This window comes from Delphinus delphis, chromosome 9 (assembly GCF_949987515.2).
Source record: "Delphinus delphis chromosome 9, mDelDel1.2, whole genome shotgun sequence".
Taxonomy (NCBI): domain Eukaryota; kingdom Metazoa; phylum Chordata; class Mammalia; order Artiodactyla; family Delphinidae; genus Delphinus; species Delphinus delphis.
This window is the reverse complement of record NC_082691.1, coordinates 74,543,166-74,563,733: the sequence shown is the minus strand read 5'-3', so window position 1 is coordinate 74,563,733 and position 20,568 is coordinate 74,543,166. Positions and strand designations below refer to the sequence as shown.

General features: G+C 38.1%; 1 protein-coding gene across 2 annotated transcripts in view; it reads right to left on the bottom strand.

Annotated features, from left to right (window-relative positions):
- Positions 1–20,568, bottom strand: part of MET (MET proto-oncogene, receptor tyrosine kinase) — a 127,001-nt gene that overhangs the window by 72,746 nt on the left and 33,687 nt on the right. For both annotated transcript variants that reach the window (XM_060020781.1, XM_060020782.1), the window contains exon 2: positions 18,766–19,982. In XM_060020781.1, coding sequence (XP_059876764.1) covers positions 18,766–19,968 — 1,203 coding nt within the window. In that variant the 5' untranslated portion in view covers positions 19,969–19,982. The remainder of the gene's footprint in view (positions 1–18,765; positions 19,983–20,568) is intronic.

Below are 20,568 nucleotides of genomic sequence, written 5' to 3'. Positions count from 1 at the left end.
GAATGTGACTACATTGTTTTGTGCTATGAAGAGGATGCCTGATGTTGGCCTTAGCCATGATTTAAAAGAAAGATGCTTCCTCAGTATTTTTGCTGCCATGAATTCCCCTTGATGAAGTGATCTCGCCTCATGGCTTCAACAACCTGAAACCTCAGTTGGAGTTCTAGCAGAGGAGCAAAACGGGGGATCAGTTAAAGAAAGGTTGATTGTCTCTAGGAAGGAAAAAAGGGCATCCTCTCGGGCTGTGTGTAGAGCCTCAGACAGTCATGAACGTAGCATAACCAGGCATCTGGCTAGCCAGCTGCTGGCTCAACACTGGTGATTCACGAGGTGATGTATGCTGCCTCGTGATGACCTAACTTCACACACCCAAGCGCATTCTCTGTTCTGAGGACCAGCCCAGTCTCTGCAATTGCCTTCAGGCCAAGTTTGAATGTACCATTGATGACATTGAAACTCATCATTTTTCTTTCCAAACTGACTCCCTTTCTAGCTTCCTCTTTTTTTTTTTAATGGGAGTATAGCTGCTTTACACTGCTGTGTCAGTTTCTACTGTCCAGCATCTTGCTTCCTATTTCTATATGGCATCAATAGCCACCCTCTCCCTAAGCCTCAGGTATCAGCCATCTTTAACTCTTCTTCTTTTCCTTTATTGTTTATATCCACTTACCAACTCAAAAATTTTTCTACTGAATTAAAGGAAATCTCATACTTAGCCTCCGACAGTCTGATTTCCTTGATTCCATAATCTCCTTCCTCAAGTCCACTTCTTAGTCATGTCCATTGGTAATCTCACAAGCCTAGTGGAGAAGAGCATGCGTTCAGGGATGACCCTGCCCTTATTGTCTGTGTGAACTTAGAGTGGATACTTAGATCTCCAAGCCTCAGTTCTTCACTTGTAAAACAGAAAAACACACACCTATCTAATAGAATTGTTTCCAGGTTCAAATGAAATGAATCCAGTGCCAGCAGTATATTAAATGGTCACTTCCTTCCTTCATTTAGTCATTCGAAAATATTTACTAACCCTGTAGTAGGGTGAATATAGAGTTCCCCCGCAAAGTCATATATACACCTGGAACCTCAAAATGTGACCTTATTTGGAAAGAGGATCTTTCCAAGTAATTAGTTAAGAATCTTGAGATGAAATTGTCCTGGATTTAGTGTGAGCCCTAAGTCCAATGTCTGGTGTCTTCCCAAGAAAAGGAGAGGACACAGAGAAATACACAGGGAAGATGGCCACGTGAAGATGAAGGCAGAGATTGCAGTTATGCTGCTACAACCTAAGGAATGCCTCGAACAACCAGAACTGTAAGAGGCAAGGAAGGATTCTTCTCTAGAACTTTTAGAGGGAGCACGACCTTGACGGACATCTTGATTTTGGACTTTTGGCCTCCAGGACTACGTGAGAAGAAATTTCTGTTGTTTTAAGCCACCAAGTTTGTGGTCATTTGTTGTGGCAGCTCTAGGAAAGTAATACAATGCCATACCACAGTACTGTTCTGGATAACTGGAAGAATACAGAAGCAAACAGAAAAGGCCTAAGTCTATGCCCTTGTGCTTAATAACTTAAATAGTTATTGTCATTATTTTTTGTTGGTTGGTCTAATGGGTCTTCATAATACCTAGAAGGACAAAGTCCAAAATTCTTATTATTTAGATTAGGAAAATAATCTAAAATGGAAACACTCACACCCATTTAATAGAATTATTTATAGATAGTAAGGTCAGACTTATTATCTGTCCACTATTATTTTTCATTATTCTCTAAAGCAGGGATTGGCACCCTTTTTTTGTAAATGGTTAGGGAGCAAAAATCCTAGCTTTTGAGTGCCATTGGGTCCCTGTAGCATATTTTAGTTTAGTCTGTGTGTGTGTGTTTTTTAAACCTTTTAAAAATGTAGGGGCTTCCCTGGTGGTGCAGTGGTTGAGAGTCCGCCTGCCGATGCAGGGGACGCGGGTTTGTGCCTCGGTCCGGGAGGATCCCACATGCCGCAGAGTGGCTGGGCCCGTGAGCCATGGCCGCTGAGCCTGCGCGTCCGGAGCCTGTGCTCCGCAGCGGGAGAGGCCACAGCAGCGAGAGGCCTGCGTACCGCAAAAAAAAAAAAAAAAAAAAAAAGTAAAAACCATTCTTAACTTGCTGGGTGTACAAAAATAGGTCATAATTTGCCAACCCTAGCAAATGCTTCTACCTATAGTCCAGCCTGTTCCCTCAATATCCCTTGAAGGCACTGTGCACATAGGGAGACAAGAGGTAGACACACGAAATAGCTAATAATGCAAAGTACAGTATAAAGAACACTGTTGATAGATAAGTTCTGAAAACACAGGTAGTATAGGCTATAAGATTAGATAAGGATGAGATCAGAGTGGGCTTAAACAGCTGGGGAAGGCTCATGGCAGAGGCTAAAGTTGAGCCTGGTCTTGATACACGGTAAGAGAGAAAAACTTGGAGCAGAATATATTTTATGTGTATGTGTGTATGGACTTACATACACATGTGTACAAATGCATGTATAAATAAGTGAAATATATATATCCATTCTCCTCATGAGATATCCTTAGGATTCAAATTCTCAGAATTCTACAATGATAGGGGCTTTGGAATTCCGAATGTTAAAACGTTTGCTTCTTTATCATCATTTCCTAAGGTGAATCAGATCTAAAACAGACCAAGTCCATGTGGTTTTGGTTAGCAGCCTTCACATTGCCCTTCAATCACAATCAGGAGTGACGGAGTGATTCATAGAGAAAGTTGTTCTCAGTGAGGCAGATTTGAATGCTGAGTGTACAGAGGTTTTCTGCTTTTCTTTATTCAGTTAACAGAAAAAATTTAATATACTTACTCATAGAAATGTAAGAGATACTCAAAAGACAGAACATCAGGTACCCTGCACTAATCAATAAAACAGAAGCAGTTCCTCCTGTAGAGTGTAAGAGCCATGGTCTATTTGTGTGTCTAACAGTGTCACACTCAGCAGAAACAGGCTGATGAATGTCTTAGTGGAAGGCCAGGAGAGGTGAAAGATGGATGAAACCAGAGTCCTTCAATTGTGCCCCAATATGTTGTTTAAACCCATGAATGTATTCTAGCCTGCCATCGCTGTCATCACCTCTTATCCCTTCTTTCCATCTTATCATTGTGCAGTGAGACTCTTCACTCCTCTTCTCCACTTGTTCTTGCCCAGAACTGTTTATCAGGAACCTCAATCCGTGGGCCACCCTTCTCACTGGCCAAGGTCCCTGAGGCCCTTACCAAACTCTCTTCTAATTTTACTACAGCTACATCAAGTCCAAGCTCAAGAAAGTTTCTCTCTGTACCAAGCATGTACTTAGTGCCCATGAAGTGGTGCCACTGTGGAGTCTAATTCTGTGGCCACAGTAAGGGTGGTATTGAAAAAGACGTTCAGGCTCAACTTCCTTTCCTTAGCCCATACATTTCTACTTGAAATCATAGACTGGTGGTCAGTAGTGAAAATCTATGGATTCCAAAAGCAAACTTCATGGGAGGGCACTTCTACTGGTACCACTGCTTGAGCAATGACCACCAGAAGGCATTGCCTAAGTCCCTCTTACAGACCGTGTCACCCACTCAAAGGGGAAGCTCTGTTGAAAGGCTTGAGAAAGCCTTAAGGAGCACAGAGGTTACTCTGTCTTTCTCTTTTTAATGGCTTTAATTGTGTTTTCCCAATTTTGACTAAGTACGAAGCTCTGGAATTTCTGTCTATTCACTGTCCTTATCTTCATCTTTTCTTCTCCTTTCATTTTTCTTCTTTTTGTTCTTTGATTCCTCTTCCTCCCAAACTGGTGGATGGAGGAGAGTGCGTGTAAGTATGAACGTGTGTGTGTGTGTGCGTGTGTGTGTGTGTGTGTAAGGAAGGGGGCATAGGTTATGGTGAATAGAACTTTCCAGAATTTCTTCAGTGCTCTTTAACTCTTGGAAAGTCCCCAATTCTATAAATTAGTTTTCAGGGATCTGGGGGAGAGAAAGAAAAACTGTTTTATCTAAGATTATTTTTGCTAATCAGCATTTTATTATATTATTTGAAATATGAGGATTTGTCATAACTAATTGCTCTTTTGATAAATATATATTTTGTTCAAGCTATTTTGTTAGGTACCAGAGGTATGGAGATAAAAGCTATAGGCCACATCTTCAAGGGGCTAATGAAGGACCAGTGAACATATTATCAATACTATGAAGTATGGTAAAAATATGATAGAAATAAACAAAGGGTGCTAACTGGAGTACACAGGAAAGGCAGCTTATTCAGAATGAGGAGTTAGGGGAAAGCTAGAGAGGAGTTTCTGGGGAAGAAAATGCCTTAATGGGTTGCAAAAAAATAGGGAGAAAATGTTAACCTGACAAAATGAGTGTTAAAGGGAATTTGAGGTAGGTGAAATAATATGTGTTAAGGCAGGGCTGTGAGAGAGACTGATGGATTCTGGGAACTGCAAGTATGATAGGTTGACACATATCAAATAAGGGGTTAATGTCCAAAATATACAAGGAGCTCATACAACTCAATAGCAAAACAAAACACAATTAAAAGATGGGCAAGGAACCTGAATAGACATTTTTCAAAAAAAGACACGAATGGCCAACAGGAACATGAAAAATTAATCATCAGGGAAATGCAAATTAAAACCACAATGAGATATCACCTCATACACATTAGGATGGCTATTATCAAAAAGACAAGAGATAGCAAATACTTGTTAGAATGTGAAGAAAAGGGAACCCTTGTACACCTTTGGTGGGAATGGAAACTGGTACTGCCAGTAAACACTATGAAGGTTCCTCAAGAAATTAAAAATAGAACTACCATATGAGCCAGCAATCCCACTTCTGAGTATCTATCCAAAGGAAACAATACCATTATCTGTAAGAGATACTTGTACTTCCGTGTTCATTGCATAACTATTCACAAAAGCCAAGACACGGAAAAAACCTAAATGTCCATCAATGGATGAACAGATCAAGAAGATGTGGTATATATGCATATATATACAATGGAATATTATTCAGTCTTAACAAAAGAAGGAAATCCTGTCATTTGTGACAATGTGGATGAACCTGGAGGGTACTATGCTAAGTGGAATAAGTCAAAGAAAAACAAATGCTGTGTGATATCACTTATACGTGGAATAAAAAAAAAAGTTGGATTCACAGAAACAGAGAGTAGAAAAGTGGTTGCCAGGGGCTGGGGTGGTTGGGGGAATAGGGAAAGACTGGTAAAAGGGTACAAACTTTTTTTTTTAATAGATCTTTATCGGAGTACAATTGCTTCACAATACTGTGTTAGTTTCTGTTGTACACCAAAGTGAATCAGTCATATGCATACATATGTCCCCATATTCCCTCCCTCTTGAGCCTCCCTCCCGCCCTCCCTATCCCACCCCTCTAGGTGGTCACAAAGCACCGAGCTGATCTCCCTGTGCTATGCTGTTGCTTCCCACTAGCTATCTGTTTTACATCTGGTAATGTATATATGTCGATGCTACTCTCACTTCGCCCCAGCTTCCCCCTCCCACCCCGTGTCCTCAAGTCCATTTTCTATGTCTACGTCTTTATTCCTGCTCTGCAACTAGGTTCATCAGTACCATTTTTTTTTTTTTAGATTCCATATATATGTGTTAACATACGGTATTTGTTTTTCTCTTTCTGACTTATTTCACTTTGTATGACAGACTCTAGGACGATCCATCTCACTACAAATAACTCAATTTTGTTTCTTTTCATGGCTGAGTAATATTCCATTGTATATATGTGCCACATCTTCTTTATCCATTCATTGCTACAAACTTTCAATTAAAAGATAAATAAGGTCTGAGGATCTAATATATAACATGGTAACTATAGTTGATAACACTGTATTGTAAAATTGAAATTTGCTAAGAGAGTAGAAAAAAAGAAAAAAAAGAAAGAGTAAGAATGAGACAAAAAAAGAAAGTTGAGAGTAGGGTAGGGTGGCAGTGGTGTGCTTGATCCATCTTGTACCACCTTACAGAGCCAACTGTGAACATTTCTTCTTAACTCTTATTCAGTGACTTTACCTTCTTTGCTTGAAATTGGCTTGGGGGGGTATTCACACCACCTAAACCGGTAAACATTACAAATCAGGGGCTTCTACTCCCCCTGACCCCAGAGTTAAACATTTGCCAGAACACCACTGAGTGTGGGGAGCACCAGGCAATAGCCAGGGCCAAGCTAAGAAACCCTTTGAATATCATACTAGAGGGTGTGGATTTTACTCAAACCATTGGGGAACCCTCAAATTATTTTAAGGGATGCAGTTACATACACGGGTTGGCTTTCAAGAAATATTACTCCAGCAGCAGTCTGGAAACAAACAGATTGCTTGGGGACGAGGATGGAGTCAGGGAGATCTAGCTTTATCTTATTGGTATTGTTTTCAACACACTAATAAAACAAAAAACCTGTAAAGGATGATAATATACAATTTTCTGTTTTCTGCTTTGTGTATATGCAGAAGGCGAGAAGAAGTAAAGATTTTTAAAGTTCGTATTTACTATGAATGAGATCAGGTTTTCTTCTGGAGAAGTCATAGAAGAAGCAGACTTAATAAGATTGTGTTAATGAAGAATGTTGAGATAGGTAAAATGATTTCTTTGGAAATACTATTTCTGGATTAAATAGGTGTTGTTAGGTGCACCCAAAGACCAGCAGCTGGTATGGTACTTAAGAAGGTCTTAAATAAGGCTAGTGCACAGACTGAGAATGTCCACATGGGTTAATGAATGGGAGAGGTTGTGAAAACTATTACTTAATGCCAATTGAGAGTTTCCTGAGCCACTGGGGAACTGAGTTGACGTTGATAGACAAGAATAAGGTTAGAAGGAAACAGAGCATTAAACAAACAAAACAAACAATAGTTCAGTTTGACTTGTGATTTACCTGGAATTTAGAAAGCCTTGCTAGTAGCAAAAAATGTAAAATGAAGCTATGTCAACATTTTTGTTAAAATAATTGTCCAGCCATTCACTGGAACAGAGACTTTATTATATACTGGCAGAGAAAACAGAAAATTTGACTGTTTCTTAACTAGTTCTTGAATACCCAGAATACAGAGTATTAAATAATGCATTGGGAGCATAACAGCTGGTTCTGAGAGCCCAGAGACTGCAGAGAAAGCTTTAATAGCTAAAGCTCACACAAAGACTAAATTAATACTTACTTATGAAAATTTAGGTGTTTACTTTTCAAATCTTTAATAATCCTTTTTTCATGAGTTGATCTTCATTCAATTGGATTGTTATCTTATCACCAGGGTCAAAAGATACTCAATATCATATAGTTTACACCATGGTTACCCTAGATCCTGTAATAATTTGGATTTTTTTTTTGAAAATAAAGAACTTTTTGTTAGGTGTGGTAAAGTCCTGGTGTATACTTTTCTAGGATCTATAACTGTGCACAAAAGGTGAACTTCAAATTTTCAACACTGAGGTGAATATGTTTTCCTGTGCAGAATCCACTAAAAACAAAAGGAGATAGGAGAGGAGGCATGGGGGCAATTATTGCACCATCATATCACATACCCAGGATCATAAAAAGTACTGTTTGCCTAAAAGTCTGAAATTGCTGCTTATGTTTTCATAAGCATTTGATTCTAAAAAAGTATCTAGATAGAAAATACCATAATCGTCAAAATTTGCTCTATCATTTTTTTTTTTTTTTTTTTTGCGGTACGTGGGCCCCTCACTGTTGTGGCCTTTCCCGTTGCGGAGCACAGGCTCCGGACGCACAGGCTCAACGTCCATGGCTCATGGGCCCAGCCGCTCCGCGGCATGTGGGATCTTCCCAGACCGGGACACGAACCTGTGTCTCCTGCATCGGTAGGCGGACTCTCAACCACTGCGCCACCAGGGAAGCCCTGCTCTATCATTTTTTAAAGCAGGCACATATTTTAGTCCTCTTTGTACATGTCAAAACACTGTACTTTGACCTTTCAATGTTTTTTGCTTTTTTTTCTTTTTTTTTTGAGATGCTGCTTGGTCAAGCACAGTGGTTTTTTTTATTTTTTGAATTTTATTTTATTTTTTTATATAACAGGTTCTTATTAGTTATCTATTTTATACATGTTAGTGTATATATGTCAATCCCAATCTCCCAATTCATCCCCCCACCCCCCGCCGCTTTCCCTGTTAATTACAAGTAATACCTACTATTGTTAAAACACCACTTACATATTACTCATCATTTTGCAAACACTGACTAGGATCCCTACTACTGGACCAGTAACAGAACTGATCTTGTGCTTTGTCTGCCCAATTCTACTTGGAATCAATAGTTTTCCTATGACTCTTCTGAAATGAGAATGAGTTTAGTTGAGAGTATGAAACACTGACCGTTTTTTTTCCACATCAGCTCTAGATAAACACAATGTAACTGGTGTTTTTCAAATTAGAAATACTTCTCAATTACTCTTACTAATATATTGACTGATTCTTGTTTACCATGATGTTGAAGTTACAAATAAGTTTATATTTAGTGAATCATCAGGAATATTATATTTTATTATAAATTCCTCTTCTTTATTAATTTAATTCAGTTCCTTAAGGATCACTTAACTTCCAGGATCACCTAACTTGACCTCATACTTGCCTCTGTTATTGCACTGTAGAACATTTCCAGAGTCTTGGACCTTCTCATATTAGTGACTATGAAGAAAAATAATTTCACCTTCCTATTATTTCTGAGGTTTTGTATAACTCCTGCTCACGCTGTACTCTTATAAACAATCTCTTATATTCAAGATTCTGGTCACTTTACTGGAAAATAAACAGTCCTCTGCCTGTAATTACAGCCTTCAGGAAGGGGCAAGCCAGTGACCTCTGTGACTTTAGGCACAGGAATAAGCCCTGAAGATTAAATGCCTCCTATTCCCTCATCTTTTCCCTTGGCAAACTCTACTTCATTCTGGGCCAAACAAATGTGAACAAAGTGAAGAGAGAAAAAGGTGAGAATTTCTTTCTACTCTTCATACATATTTTTTGCACCTGCATTTCAAATAAATCTTTGTGGCTTGTGGAGATGACAAAAACAATGCTTTCTGTGATCCAGTCACAAAAATATATTTGCAGATTTTATCAAGGACTTTTATCCAAACACTGCAGCAAATCAGACGGTCTCTGTTTACTGTGTAAATATATATACATATTTTTTGGAAAAAAAAACTTTTTGTCAAAATCAACACTAATGTCTATGATCTGCAAAGCACATGCTTAGGTACAAAAAAGCATGACGAAGTGCCTAAGACCTTAAACCTATTTAGATATTTGCAGGATTAAATATATATAGATAAACATGAGTGTAACAAAAGAGAAAGGCAAAATGTGTCTGCAGCTAGAGATGCATTAAATCAGCATAAAGGCGGTACTAACCAGAGCGCATGCCCCTGTACATTCAGTAGGTGCTCATGACATCCTCGTGAGTCCTGGGAGCACTTGCCTCTCACTTGGCCCTCTAGGCCACATGATTCTCATGAGAAGGAAATGGTCTAAAATGGATGTAGTTGTGTAGAGGACAGTCCACAGATGTTGAAAGACAATGAGACTCAGCATCACATTCCTTTGAATTCTATCAACTTTTATAACTTTGACAGTTTCAAAAGACCTCATTTTGTGTGTTTTCATAATTATATGACTCTTTTTTTTTGGTCATAGGACTTACTGGTAACAGGACAATCCCTTCCATCCCTAAGAAACACAGGTTTTTCTGATGAGTAGGGTCCCAAGTGTTGGCCACAGAAGACTGAAGCGGGGGAGAAGAAAGAAACAACTTTGATTGATATAAGAAATTTCTGCTTTCAAAGAAGGTGATTAAAGTGATAGGCTATGACAGGCAGTGAAAGTGAGAGCTACCTAAATTATGTCCTTAGCTTCTAGAAATTCACACATTATCTTCTTCACACTAAGAATTACTTAACGAAAAGTGACTATTTAGAAATCAAAGAAAAGACAAAGTTCGGAAACATTGACAACTTTTCTAAAAAAGATAAAGTGTTTAAAAAAGTTAAATTCTCCAGCACAGTTTTACCTCCTGTGATACATTTCTCTAAGTTTAAAGTAATATGCATTCACGGTCAGAACCCACTTTAAAAAGCTGCTTAAATGCCACAGCAAATAGTTAAGACCTCGAGCTTATGATATAGATAAAAATTAGTTTGTTAAATACTGGCTATGTACTTGACCATGTAGTGAAGACATAACTGCTTTTTTTTTTTTTTTTTTTTTGCAGTACGCGGGCCTCTCAACGCTGTGGCCTCTCCCGTTGCGGAGCACAGGCTCTGGACACGCAGGCTCAGCGGCCATGGCTCACGGGCCTAGCCGCTCCGAGGCATGTGGGATCTTCCCGGACCGGGGCATGAACCCGTGTCCCCTGCATCGGCAGGCGGACTCTCAACCACTGCGCCACCAGGGAAGCCCCATAATTGATTTTTTGAGCTTTATGTAAGTTAACTTTTAGCTTCATGAAAAAGTTAACTTTCACCTCCTCAGGGTGGCCTTTTGTGACTATACTACCAAATTTAGATCTTCCTCCTCATTTGCATTCACAGATGTTTATTTCCCTCGCATTATATTTCATGAATTATTATGATGTATTTGTTTGCTGGTATGACTGATTGTCATCTCCTCCCCAGTAGGTTTGCTTCAAAAAGACAAGAACCAGGCCTATCTTACTCACCATTGTAATACCAGTAGGTTAGACATTCAGTAAATTCCTGTTGAATTTCTTGTTGAATCTTAGTTGTCTGAATAAATCCTTTCCTCTGTCTCTTGCTGAAAATGATGATTACAAGTTTCTGGCCATTTTATGCACTAAATAAAATGGTTAGGATTCTAGCACTTGGCTTAAACTAATAAGATGAAAGAACAAGCATGTAATGTAATTAGCTTAAATTAAATGGAAACTATTGCACGTTTTATTGTCAAGATAATTTTTAGAGATATTCGTTTTTGCTATTGACTGCTACTGCATTAGTGCTTGTAATCTGCTTAGTGCATTAGCACTAAATACTATTGATTCACTCAGAGCTAACAGACCAATTTAATCTTTGCATTTTTCCCATTTCCTGAGTAGTACTTCACCTATAGTTTAGTTAGCAGACTGGTTGCTAGATGCAAGTGTTAATCAGATTTTAAATTTAAAATGTCATCAGAAAATTTAGTATCCTACAGATTTATATTTTCTGGTACATGGATTCAAATTCTAGCAAATCATGAATAAGCCATAGATTTTTAGAAGACAACTAAGCAAGTTTAATTTTCATAAAATCAGCTCTAGAAAAGAATGCTTCACAAATCAAAACTGACCTTAATTCATGCCTTTTACTTACAGCACCATTGGAAATATCACCATTTTAATGTCCTTCGGTTGATGAACATTTTGGTGATTTACCCAAATCAAACAACTGAAGTCAGACTTTAGCCTGAATTCAGAATTGTTATTTTTTGTTTTATAGTTATATACTGTTCATAAAACACCTTCCCCTATGAGTGAACATCAGGAATAGTTAAAAGAAGCCTTTGCCCTATATTAGCATGCATTTTTAAGATATTTTTCTGTCCTCTTGTTGAAAAACTAGAGAATATTTTTGAAGTATAGAAGGTAGACACACTTCATCTGCCCCACCTTAGCCTAGGTCTAGGGTAAAGTGCAGGAAACGTCTTTTCCAAGGACTTTACTCAGCAAGTCATTCATATGCAAATGAACCTGCCCGGACCATTTTAGTTAGAAAAAATATATAATTATCAGACTGGAATGTAACCAGGATCCTAGAATCACTTACCACATTCACTATTATATTAAAAAAAAATAAAAGAGTTTTAATGACTTCAAGAGTAGCTGAGCCATCGGTTTCATTTCCCTGATAAATGAGCCCTTTACAGTCCTCCCTGGATGCTGGAGATATGACTTACAGCACATATCTGGGCACTGAGTCATCCTGGATGCTGGGTGCCCACTGATTCAGTATCTGTGCCAATCTATGAATAAGCAACGGCAGAAATTCCTGGTGGATTTTCTATCCAAATTCTGGCAGCTCCTCATTTTTCTTATTAGAGTGAGGAGATAATAATGCAGGGCGGGATGCCATCAATGAGATAGAAGTCTGAAGTAAGGGTGTAACACCCAAAATTTGATACATTATTTGGAATAAAAACTCCATTATTACTCAAGGAGCTTAATATTCTTATCAAAATGCAAGATCCCGGGCTTCCCTGGTGGTGCAGTGGTTGAGAGTCCGCCTACCGATGCAGGGGACACGGGTTCGTGCCCCGGTCCGGGAAGATCCCACATGCCGCGGCGCGGCTGGGCCCGTGAGCCATGGCTGCTGAGCCTGTGCGTCCGGAGCCTGTGCTCCGCAACGGGAGAGGCCACAACAGTGAGAGGCCCACGTACGGCAAAAAAAAAAAAAAAAGCAAGATCCCATATGCTTTCAGAAGTCTCTAATCATGTAGTAGTACGGCAATGAAAGTATGTATCAGAGCTGTGGCTTCAAAGTTTTATTAACACTTCAGCTTTTCAAAGACCCACTTTAAGATTTATTTTTTTGCCCGAACTCCTTATTGTTTGTTCCACTAACTTTACCAAATGAGTCTCCATGTAGAAATCAACTACTTAAATAAAACACAGATCACACCACTTGCTTCAAAGGATATTAAGAAAAATGAATTAATTTACATATTAGCATGTCTTATCATATATGATAATATAATCCACACGTTAAACTTATTTACATTTTTGGCGACAGTTTCAGCATTAACTGTGTTTCTTTGCTTAGTTTATTAAAACGTCATGTCTTTGCTTTTTCATTCTTTCCTGGGCTGTACCTGTGAATAAACTATAAAATGGTTTAAAGAAGGGTTAGCAGGAGGACGAGAAAAAAGCAAACGGCTTTAATGGCTCGCTCTGTAACATGTTTTCTAATACCCCCAGGGTGTGCCCTGTGATCTCAGAAAGTGTTATAAATTCTGGAAAGAAAATAATTCAAAATTCCTCTTAATAAACTAATGCAATATGGCACTTTTCATGGGATGGATAGCATGAAGAATTCAAGTAAATAAGTTAGGGAGCAGCGACTCCCTGACCCTGGGAGACAATAAAGAAGAGTTTACAGAAGGAAAGGAATCAAGTGTAAAATTAATGAATTTCTACTTAATTTTTTTTAAGTATATTGAATCCTTAGACCTCAAGGATTTTCTTTCTTGAAAGATTTTGCTTTGGTAGCTATTACATTTGGCATATGGCCAAGATATTTGGTGTTTAGAATGAAGAATCCTCAACATTTTTCATATAGGATAACATTCTCTCATTTCGAAGCACAGGAAGTAAAAAACCCTGAAATCTGACTTCACATTTTTCATCCCTAATACAAAATACATTCTCTTGAGAGTGCTAGACTGTTTAAATAAGACATGCCAAACCAGTATAATTACATGGATGTTATTTGTAACGTTGACTCCACATTCCCAGTTCAAATGGTGTGGTGTGGGAGATTATAGATATATGGCCTATAAAGAGTTATAAATCTTTGTTTATTTTATTAAATATTATGAGACATGCCCTGAGGATGACAGATCAATAATGGTCCTTGTGGTTTCCTGATGGAAGGCTGCAATTATTTTCTTCCATTACAACTTGAATGTAACCCAATTTTACTCATCTATCATCTTTATAATAGTAATAAAGAAACATCACTGTATGTTTATTTTTATGCCTATTCCTATTATCCCTTGTTTGCATCTTGTTTTGATTTTGTTTTCATTCAAAATTGTTCTAATCATTTTACTTTCTTCCTTTGATGGTTCTGAGTGGTGACCCTTTAACTTTGGCACTCTTTAAAACGGAGATGGAAAATTACTACTTTAAGTTTCCTTTATTTTGGGAAGCAGTTGGCTACTCTTTGAATTAGAGTATAAATGATGTTTAAAAACAAGGAAGCTTAGTACAAACAACCTGTGAGGTTAACTTTTTCTAAAACTGCATTATCTGCAAATTCTTGAATGCATAAGATAAATTACATTAGCATAGTATCTTATAGTGCCATAGGTAGTTAGAATTGAAAGTCAGGTAAAGGAGCACCTTACACCTTTTAGCTTGACTATATAGCACAATTCTGATTTAGCTGACTTTCTCTTCACCCTCCAAACCACCACCACTCCCATATCTCCCTTTTTTTTTTTCTTTTGGAACTACTAAGTGTTAAGGAGGACTTACACAAATTAAGCATTATGGAGGTAGGTCCCTCATAAGTTAGTGGGGGAAGTAAAAGACCCTCATGAGCAATAGAACCAGAATGTGTCTCTTCCAGGAAACAATCCAATAATTTGAGTTTGACTTTCTTTACACAAACAACAATACAATAATAGCTGTTAATTATTACGTGCCAAGGACAAAGTTACAGCCTTTTAAACATTATTGTACTTGTCCACACCATAGTCCTGCATGGAGGAAAACGGGTTCAGTGAGTTTAAATAATGCCCTCATGGTCAGGCAGATAGAAAATCATGGGGTACAAGTCTGAACCCAGATCTCTTTAATTTCAGTCTTGTTCCATTAGGCTATGCTGCCTCCCAAAGAGATAAATTTATGGTCATCTTATTGTGCCAGGTACTTTATATTTATTATCCCACATTTTTACAAAAAGGCTGAGAAGTAGGTATTGTTATCTGCATGTTACGAATGAGATTGAGGCTCTAAGAATTAAGTAACGTGGCAGAAGTTACACAGCTGGTACGCAGGAGACCATGAGTTCCAACCTGGTGAGTCTGGCACCAAATTACATGCTTTTCCCCTACAACTGATCAATCACTGGTCATAAGATGACCAAGATATTGGTAAAAATATTTGCTACCAGTCTATTTCTATTCTTTCAAATGCTTATATGTAGAAAAAATTTTGGTAATGGGATTGCAAGAAAAAGTATAATGTCGTAACTATATTTCCTGGGTAGATGAGAGGTATTTCAAGGACCCTTTTATATTTCAACTTTGATTAAAAATCTTTCCAAAATGTATAACTCCACTTCTCTTAGTAAATATAATTTAGGGAACAGGATCTTTGTTGATTTGAGGACAAAAAATTCCCTTATTCAATATTCATTCTTATTTGGAAGAAACTGGGCTAATGTGTACTGATTCTAGTTTTTTCCTGGAATAATTGTCATGTTACTAAATCCCGTATATGATACTATTGGAGATTCAGTTAATGTGCTTAAAATAAATTTTTAATAGTTTATCCCCAAGTAGAAGGTGAGGTTTTCTTATGCTCAAATTTGGGGATTTACAAAGTCTCCAGATTATGTGGCATTTTTTCAGTTACTCTATTTTGAATAATGTGCTGTTTAGGGAACATACATTAGCCTAAAACAACTTCAATCACGATTAATTTAGGATGCTTATAGAGGTTAAATGATGAATGGGTACAAAAAGGCGGTAAAGATATTTAAGACTGAAGATTTAATTATTTGTGGGTGTAGAATCTCATAATCCTAAATGTTGGAAATCACCGTGAACAAACCCTTTAGGAATCACTTTCAAAAGCAACATAGAAAATGGTTACACTGCAAAGATCAAGAAGAACAACTAATAATCAACACTGTATTACATGAATGGATATCTGTGGCTTGGGATAAGTTTCCGAAAACAGCATCATATGTGGAATTAATGAGTTCTGAAGCACAAATAACTAAGAGGTGAAGATGATCTGCTTTGGAAACTATCAGATGACTCAAAAGACGGTTTTAGTGACGTCATCAATATAAGAAGTTGTACATGAAGAGTTTGCACAGATACTTTCATAAAATGTGAGAGTGGAAAAAGCAACATAATATGTGATCTAATATGTGATCTAAGCAAGTCAGGTCTGATACACCTGTTGGACCCACAGAATCTAAAAGACCCTTTCTTGGTCCTCTGTCTGATCCTGTGATAGAGACACATTTTGCGTAGGGTGGAAGCTCACGGAAGGCCAGAAAACCCCTGCTGCTGCGAATGTGCTCTCTAAGTCCTCGGAAGGTTACTGTTGCAGTTTTCTTAACTTTGTCCACAGAGCACACAATGGTCCCTCCATAAAGATCTGACTGATTAGTTTTGTTAATAACGAAACTACAATATATGTATCTATTCACTAAACGTTATGCCAAAATAAAACCTTAGTTCCAAGAAATTGTCAGAAGGGTCACCTGATATCTTTGCCAAGACAAAATGGAGTTGTATTGCTTAGAGTATTTCCAAACTTTTTTTTTTTTTTTTTTTGTGGTGCGCGGGCCTCTCACTGCTGTGGCCTCTCCTGTTGCGGAGCACAGGCTCCGGACGCACAGGCTCAGCGGCCATGGCTCACGGGCCTAGCTGTCCCACGGCATGTGGGACCTTCCCGGATGAGGGCACGAACCCGTGTCCCCTGCATCGGCAGGCGGACTCGCAACCACTGCGCCACCAGGGAAGCCCCTCCAAACTTTTTTGATCTTGTAAATCATTTTGTTTTTGTGTGAGTAACAGCTCTAGGTGCCTTCATTTTAAGATGAAGCTGGGAAATGACTGTATGCTGACTATTGGAACAATCTGAGGTCTTTCTGTGGCGGGTATATGAAAACTGATAACGTGGGTAGTTTCATTCTTGGAAGAATTCTGACCTTTAGTAACCAGAGAAGATAAACAGGCAAATAAATAGAAGAGATTGGAAGGTATCTGTCTCTGTGGAATTTGGCTAGTGTAAAAGTTGCCTTCCCTTGTAAGAAGACTATGTTGGCCAGTTCCACCTTGTTTCCCACAAGAATTTTTGTGATGGGAGTGATAACAGTTTCAGGTGTGGTTGGTGCATTTTGGGCATTTTTCCTGGGTGATAAACCTGCCCTGAATTTCATTGGGTAACCCTGCCTTCTTGTTCCCTTTGGAACACTAAAAAAGTCAAAGGGGTAGGATAAAGTTCAGCTGTGTTTTGAGAATTTCTAGAATTGATAAATACTTTTACATCTGGGGGCTGAAATGTACAAAATAAAACAATGAGATAAGATATCAGTATACCCTTGTAAGGTAAAGTCTCTTTAATTTTTAACAGAACAAGATTTAAATAGCAAAGTCGTGTGCTTTAGAGGCTCTGAAGGAATTCCCAGTAGACGCTTTTTTAAACTTGTTTCTGAAGCAATTCATTGGATGCAGGAAAAATGTTTTCTCTGAAATGCTATTAATATTACACTTTTATGTCCTAATTCCCAGGTTTCTGAAAGTCTCTTTGTTTCCTTTCATTCTTTGTCTTTTCCAGTGAGGAAAAGGGACAGCCTCATGAGCAATCCCATTGCTTCTTACAGATTTTGCAACATATATTAAATGTATCCAGGGAGAAATAAGTCTTAGTTGGGATATATATGTATGTATATTATGTATATTCATAGACTTTTGAGAGAGAAGAAAGTTATGTCTTTAGTTCACTATAAGATGGATTCATTTTCTCAGAAGCACTTTTCTAACTTTATAAATAAATTACTTAAGAGTTTCCATCTGGAGAAGTATCCTAGACATTTCAGCAAAAGTGAAACAAACGTTTCTGAATTATTATGCCCTTGTTATCCATCTGCAAATTATATACTTTCTTTTATCAAGGACATGTTTAATGTTCTTCCTGCTTGCAATTATAACCTTTACCACTTAGACTGAAAACTGCTAGAGTAAGTGAGATGTACATTTTCAAAGTCAAATTGTCTTTAGAAAAGCTATAGAATTTGTTCATCCAGTTATGATCACTAGTGGTCATTATGTTAGGAGGCATAACCAGGTCTGTATGTTCAAATCTGGGTCCCCACCAAGAAAGCCCAAGGCCACAGTGGACTCCCAGTTTGATGCTCTTCCTCTAGCACCAAATGATCTGAGGACTAGCAGGATAAATCCTCTGGGTATAGCTGGTAGCCTTTACTATATCTAAATCGAAGCAATAAAGAATTTCCCTAACGATCACAGGGAAAATATCATTTCATGTAAGTACAAACAATCATCAATCGAGAATATTTACATCTATAAATATCAAATGCCAACCAGGTAAAAAGCAACAAATTAGAACTTGGTAGACACCTGCCCATTCAAGCACGAAGTTTATGTATTAAAGTCAAGATCCAAAGTATGGATTTGAGAGCAAAAATTTCCTCTGTAGTTTTCTAATTTATTCAGAGAGTATATTAGTGCATTTAAAAATGTTTAATTTATCAACATTTTAGAAGAGTTTTTTTGTTTGTTTTTAGTGAAGTTTCTTTAAGTAATGCCAAGAATAGAGACTGTTCACTCATATATCAGTGAGCGAATGGGATCTCATTAAAAAAAAAAAAAAAGCCTTCAAAACCTAAAAATTAAGCATCTTATTCTAAATGTTGTAAAGACTGCATGGCATCTCAATAATTGTGCTTTACAGGAATTGCTGTTGTGTTAAACTTTATGTACATCTGACCAGAACTACTAAAGCTGATATGAGAAACAAGGTTAATAATCTGAAAAATACTGGCAAACCTGTAAACCCAAATTGTAAAAATATTTTATATTTTCTTTTAGTTATCACATTAACTTTTTCTCAAGCTATGATTCTACCTTTAAATGAAGATTCAATTTCTAAATTTTCTTGGAGAGAATTGGCAAATATTTGGATAAAGACCATTTACCAAACACCAGAAAGCCCTTTATATTCTCTTCTAGACTGATACCTATTATGACTTGTACCTCATAATTTGTAAGTAGGGAACCTGTATGACTTACCCTATTGAAGCAGTGGTCGTGGTTGGGGCCATAAAAATGCTGGAGACATCTCACATTGTTTTTGTTGACGATCTTGTTGAAGAACTCATTGACATATTTGACAGGGAACGCACAGACAGCAGAGCGATTCATTGGTTCGACAGAATCTGGTTTGCTTTGTGCAAACACCCCGTAGAGAATATCATCATTCAGGTTGGCACCTATTTGCTTAGCGAGCTGGGTCCCAGGCTTACTGACATACGCAGCTTGGAGAATATTAAACACTTCCTCCCTTGTGGATCTCTTTCTTCTCTTTTCTGTGAGAATACACTCCAGAGGCATTTCCATGTACGAATGCAAACCAGAGTCTACGGAACAGAACCTGATTATTCTTGTGTGAAAAGTCTGAGCATCTAGAGTTTCCCGTTGGACCGTCAAAAAGTAAATAAAATGGTTGCTTTCAAAGGCGTGGACATACTTAATGGGGTAGGAATCTCGGAACTCAGGTAGAACATCAATATAGGATTGGTCTGTCAAAAACTTAAAACCATCTTGCGTTTCCTTTAGTCTTCTCACAGATATCGAATGCAATGAATGATCTGGAAGGTAAGAAGAATTTATGGTATTGCCCACGAAGAAGTTGATGAATCGATCCTTTTCAGACAGCAGGACTTTGGTTCCCAGGGCACTCACCACACAGTCAGGACATTGGCTGGGCTCTTCATCTGCCTGTGGAGAGTACATGCAATGAACCTCCGACTGTATGTTAGCAGTATTGTCAGGTGGAAGGACGTGTCGCTGGCAGGTCCCTCTGTGGACACTGCCGCAGCTAATGAGTTGGTCATCATAGTACGTGTCAACAAGCAGAGCCATGTTGATGTTATCTTTCCAAACACCACCTGATAAATTGGCTTTGTGGCTGCAATTCTGACATGGGAAACAATCTGGGTGTTCTAGCACAGGCCCAGTCTTGTATTCAGCAACCTTCTGAAGGTCTTTGTCATTTAAAACGTAAAGGTAGTTAATGGCACCGAGGTAAATGTGATGCTTGTGGGAAACGACATTCTGAATGGGTGTTTCTGCTGTGAAGTTAGGAAGCTGATACTGCATGTTCACATTCATCTTGGACTTTACTAGTGCCTCTTTACACTCCCCATTGCTCTTCTGCACCAAGGTAAACAGAAGCACAAGGATGCCAGGTGCAAGCACAGCAGGGGCCTTCATGGTGAGAAGTTTATCTGCCAAAACATGTTTAAGGCAAGAGCAGTTTAGTTGTCATTAGAAACAAAGAAGAAACTGAAAGAACTATACCAGTTAAACTATTAGAAACAAATCTTCCTAACTGGAATTTTTACATTGAGTGAGAACAAAAAACTCTAGCTGGTTTCACATAAAGATGCATTGTGCAGTTGGACATGACTCTACATAGTCTAATTTTAGAACTCAAGCCATGAACAAGTAATTTTAGAGAACCATTATGAGATGCAAACAATGTTCTGTTCTGTAACAGCAACTAGGTTAGACTCATTCAGCAGCGAAGTCAGAAAAATAGCAAACTTCTTTCTTAACCTTTTGCTGGTTGTTTAATGTGGTTTAATATCTGTGGTTAATGACTAGGTTGATATTTAAACTTTCTCAGTTAGTCAAGTAAAGGAATTGTGGTTCAGATTCATTTATTCTACAAGTCACAGCAGGCATTGTTTCCTTGGGAGCATGTAGAATTACTAGGCTAAATTTAGCTTCCTTTTGGTGGAAAACAATCATAAATTCTAGAAGCAATATGATCACATGCTGTTTATAGGATTTTGTGTGCAGAGGAAAGGT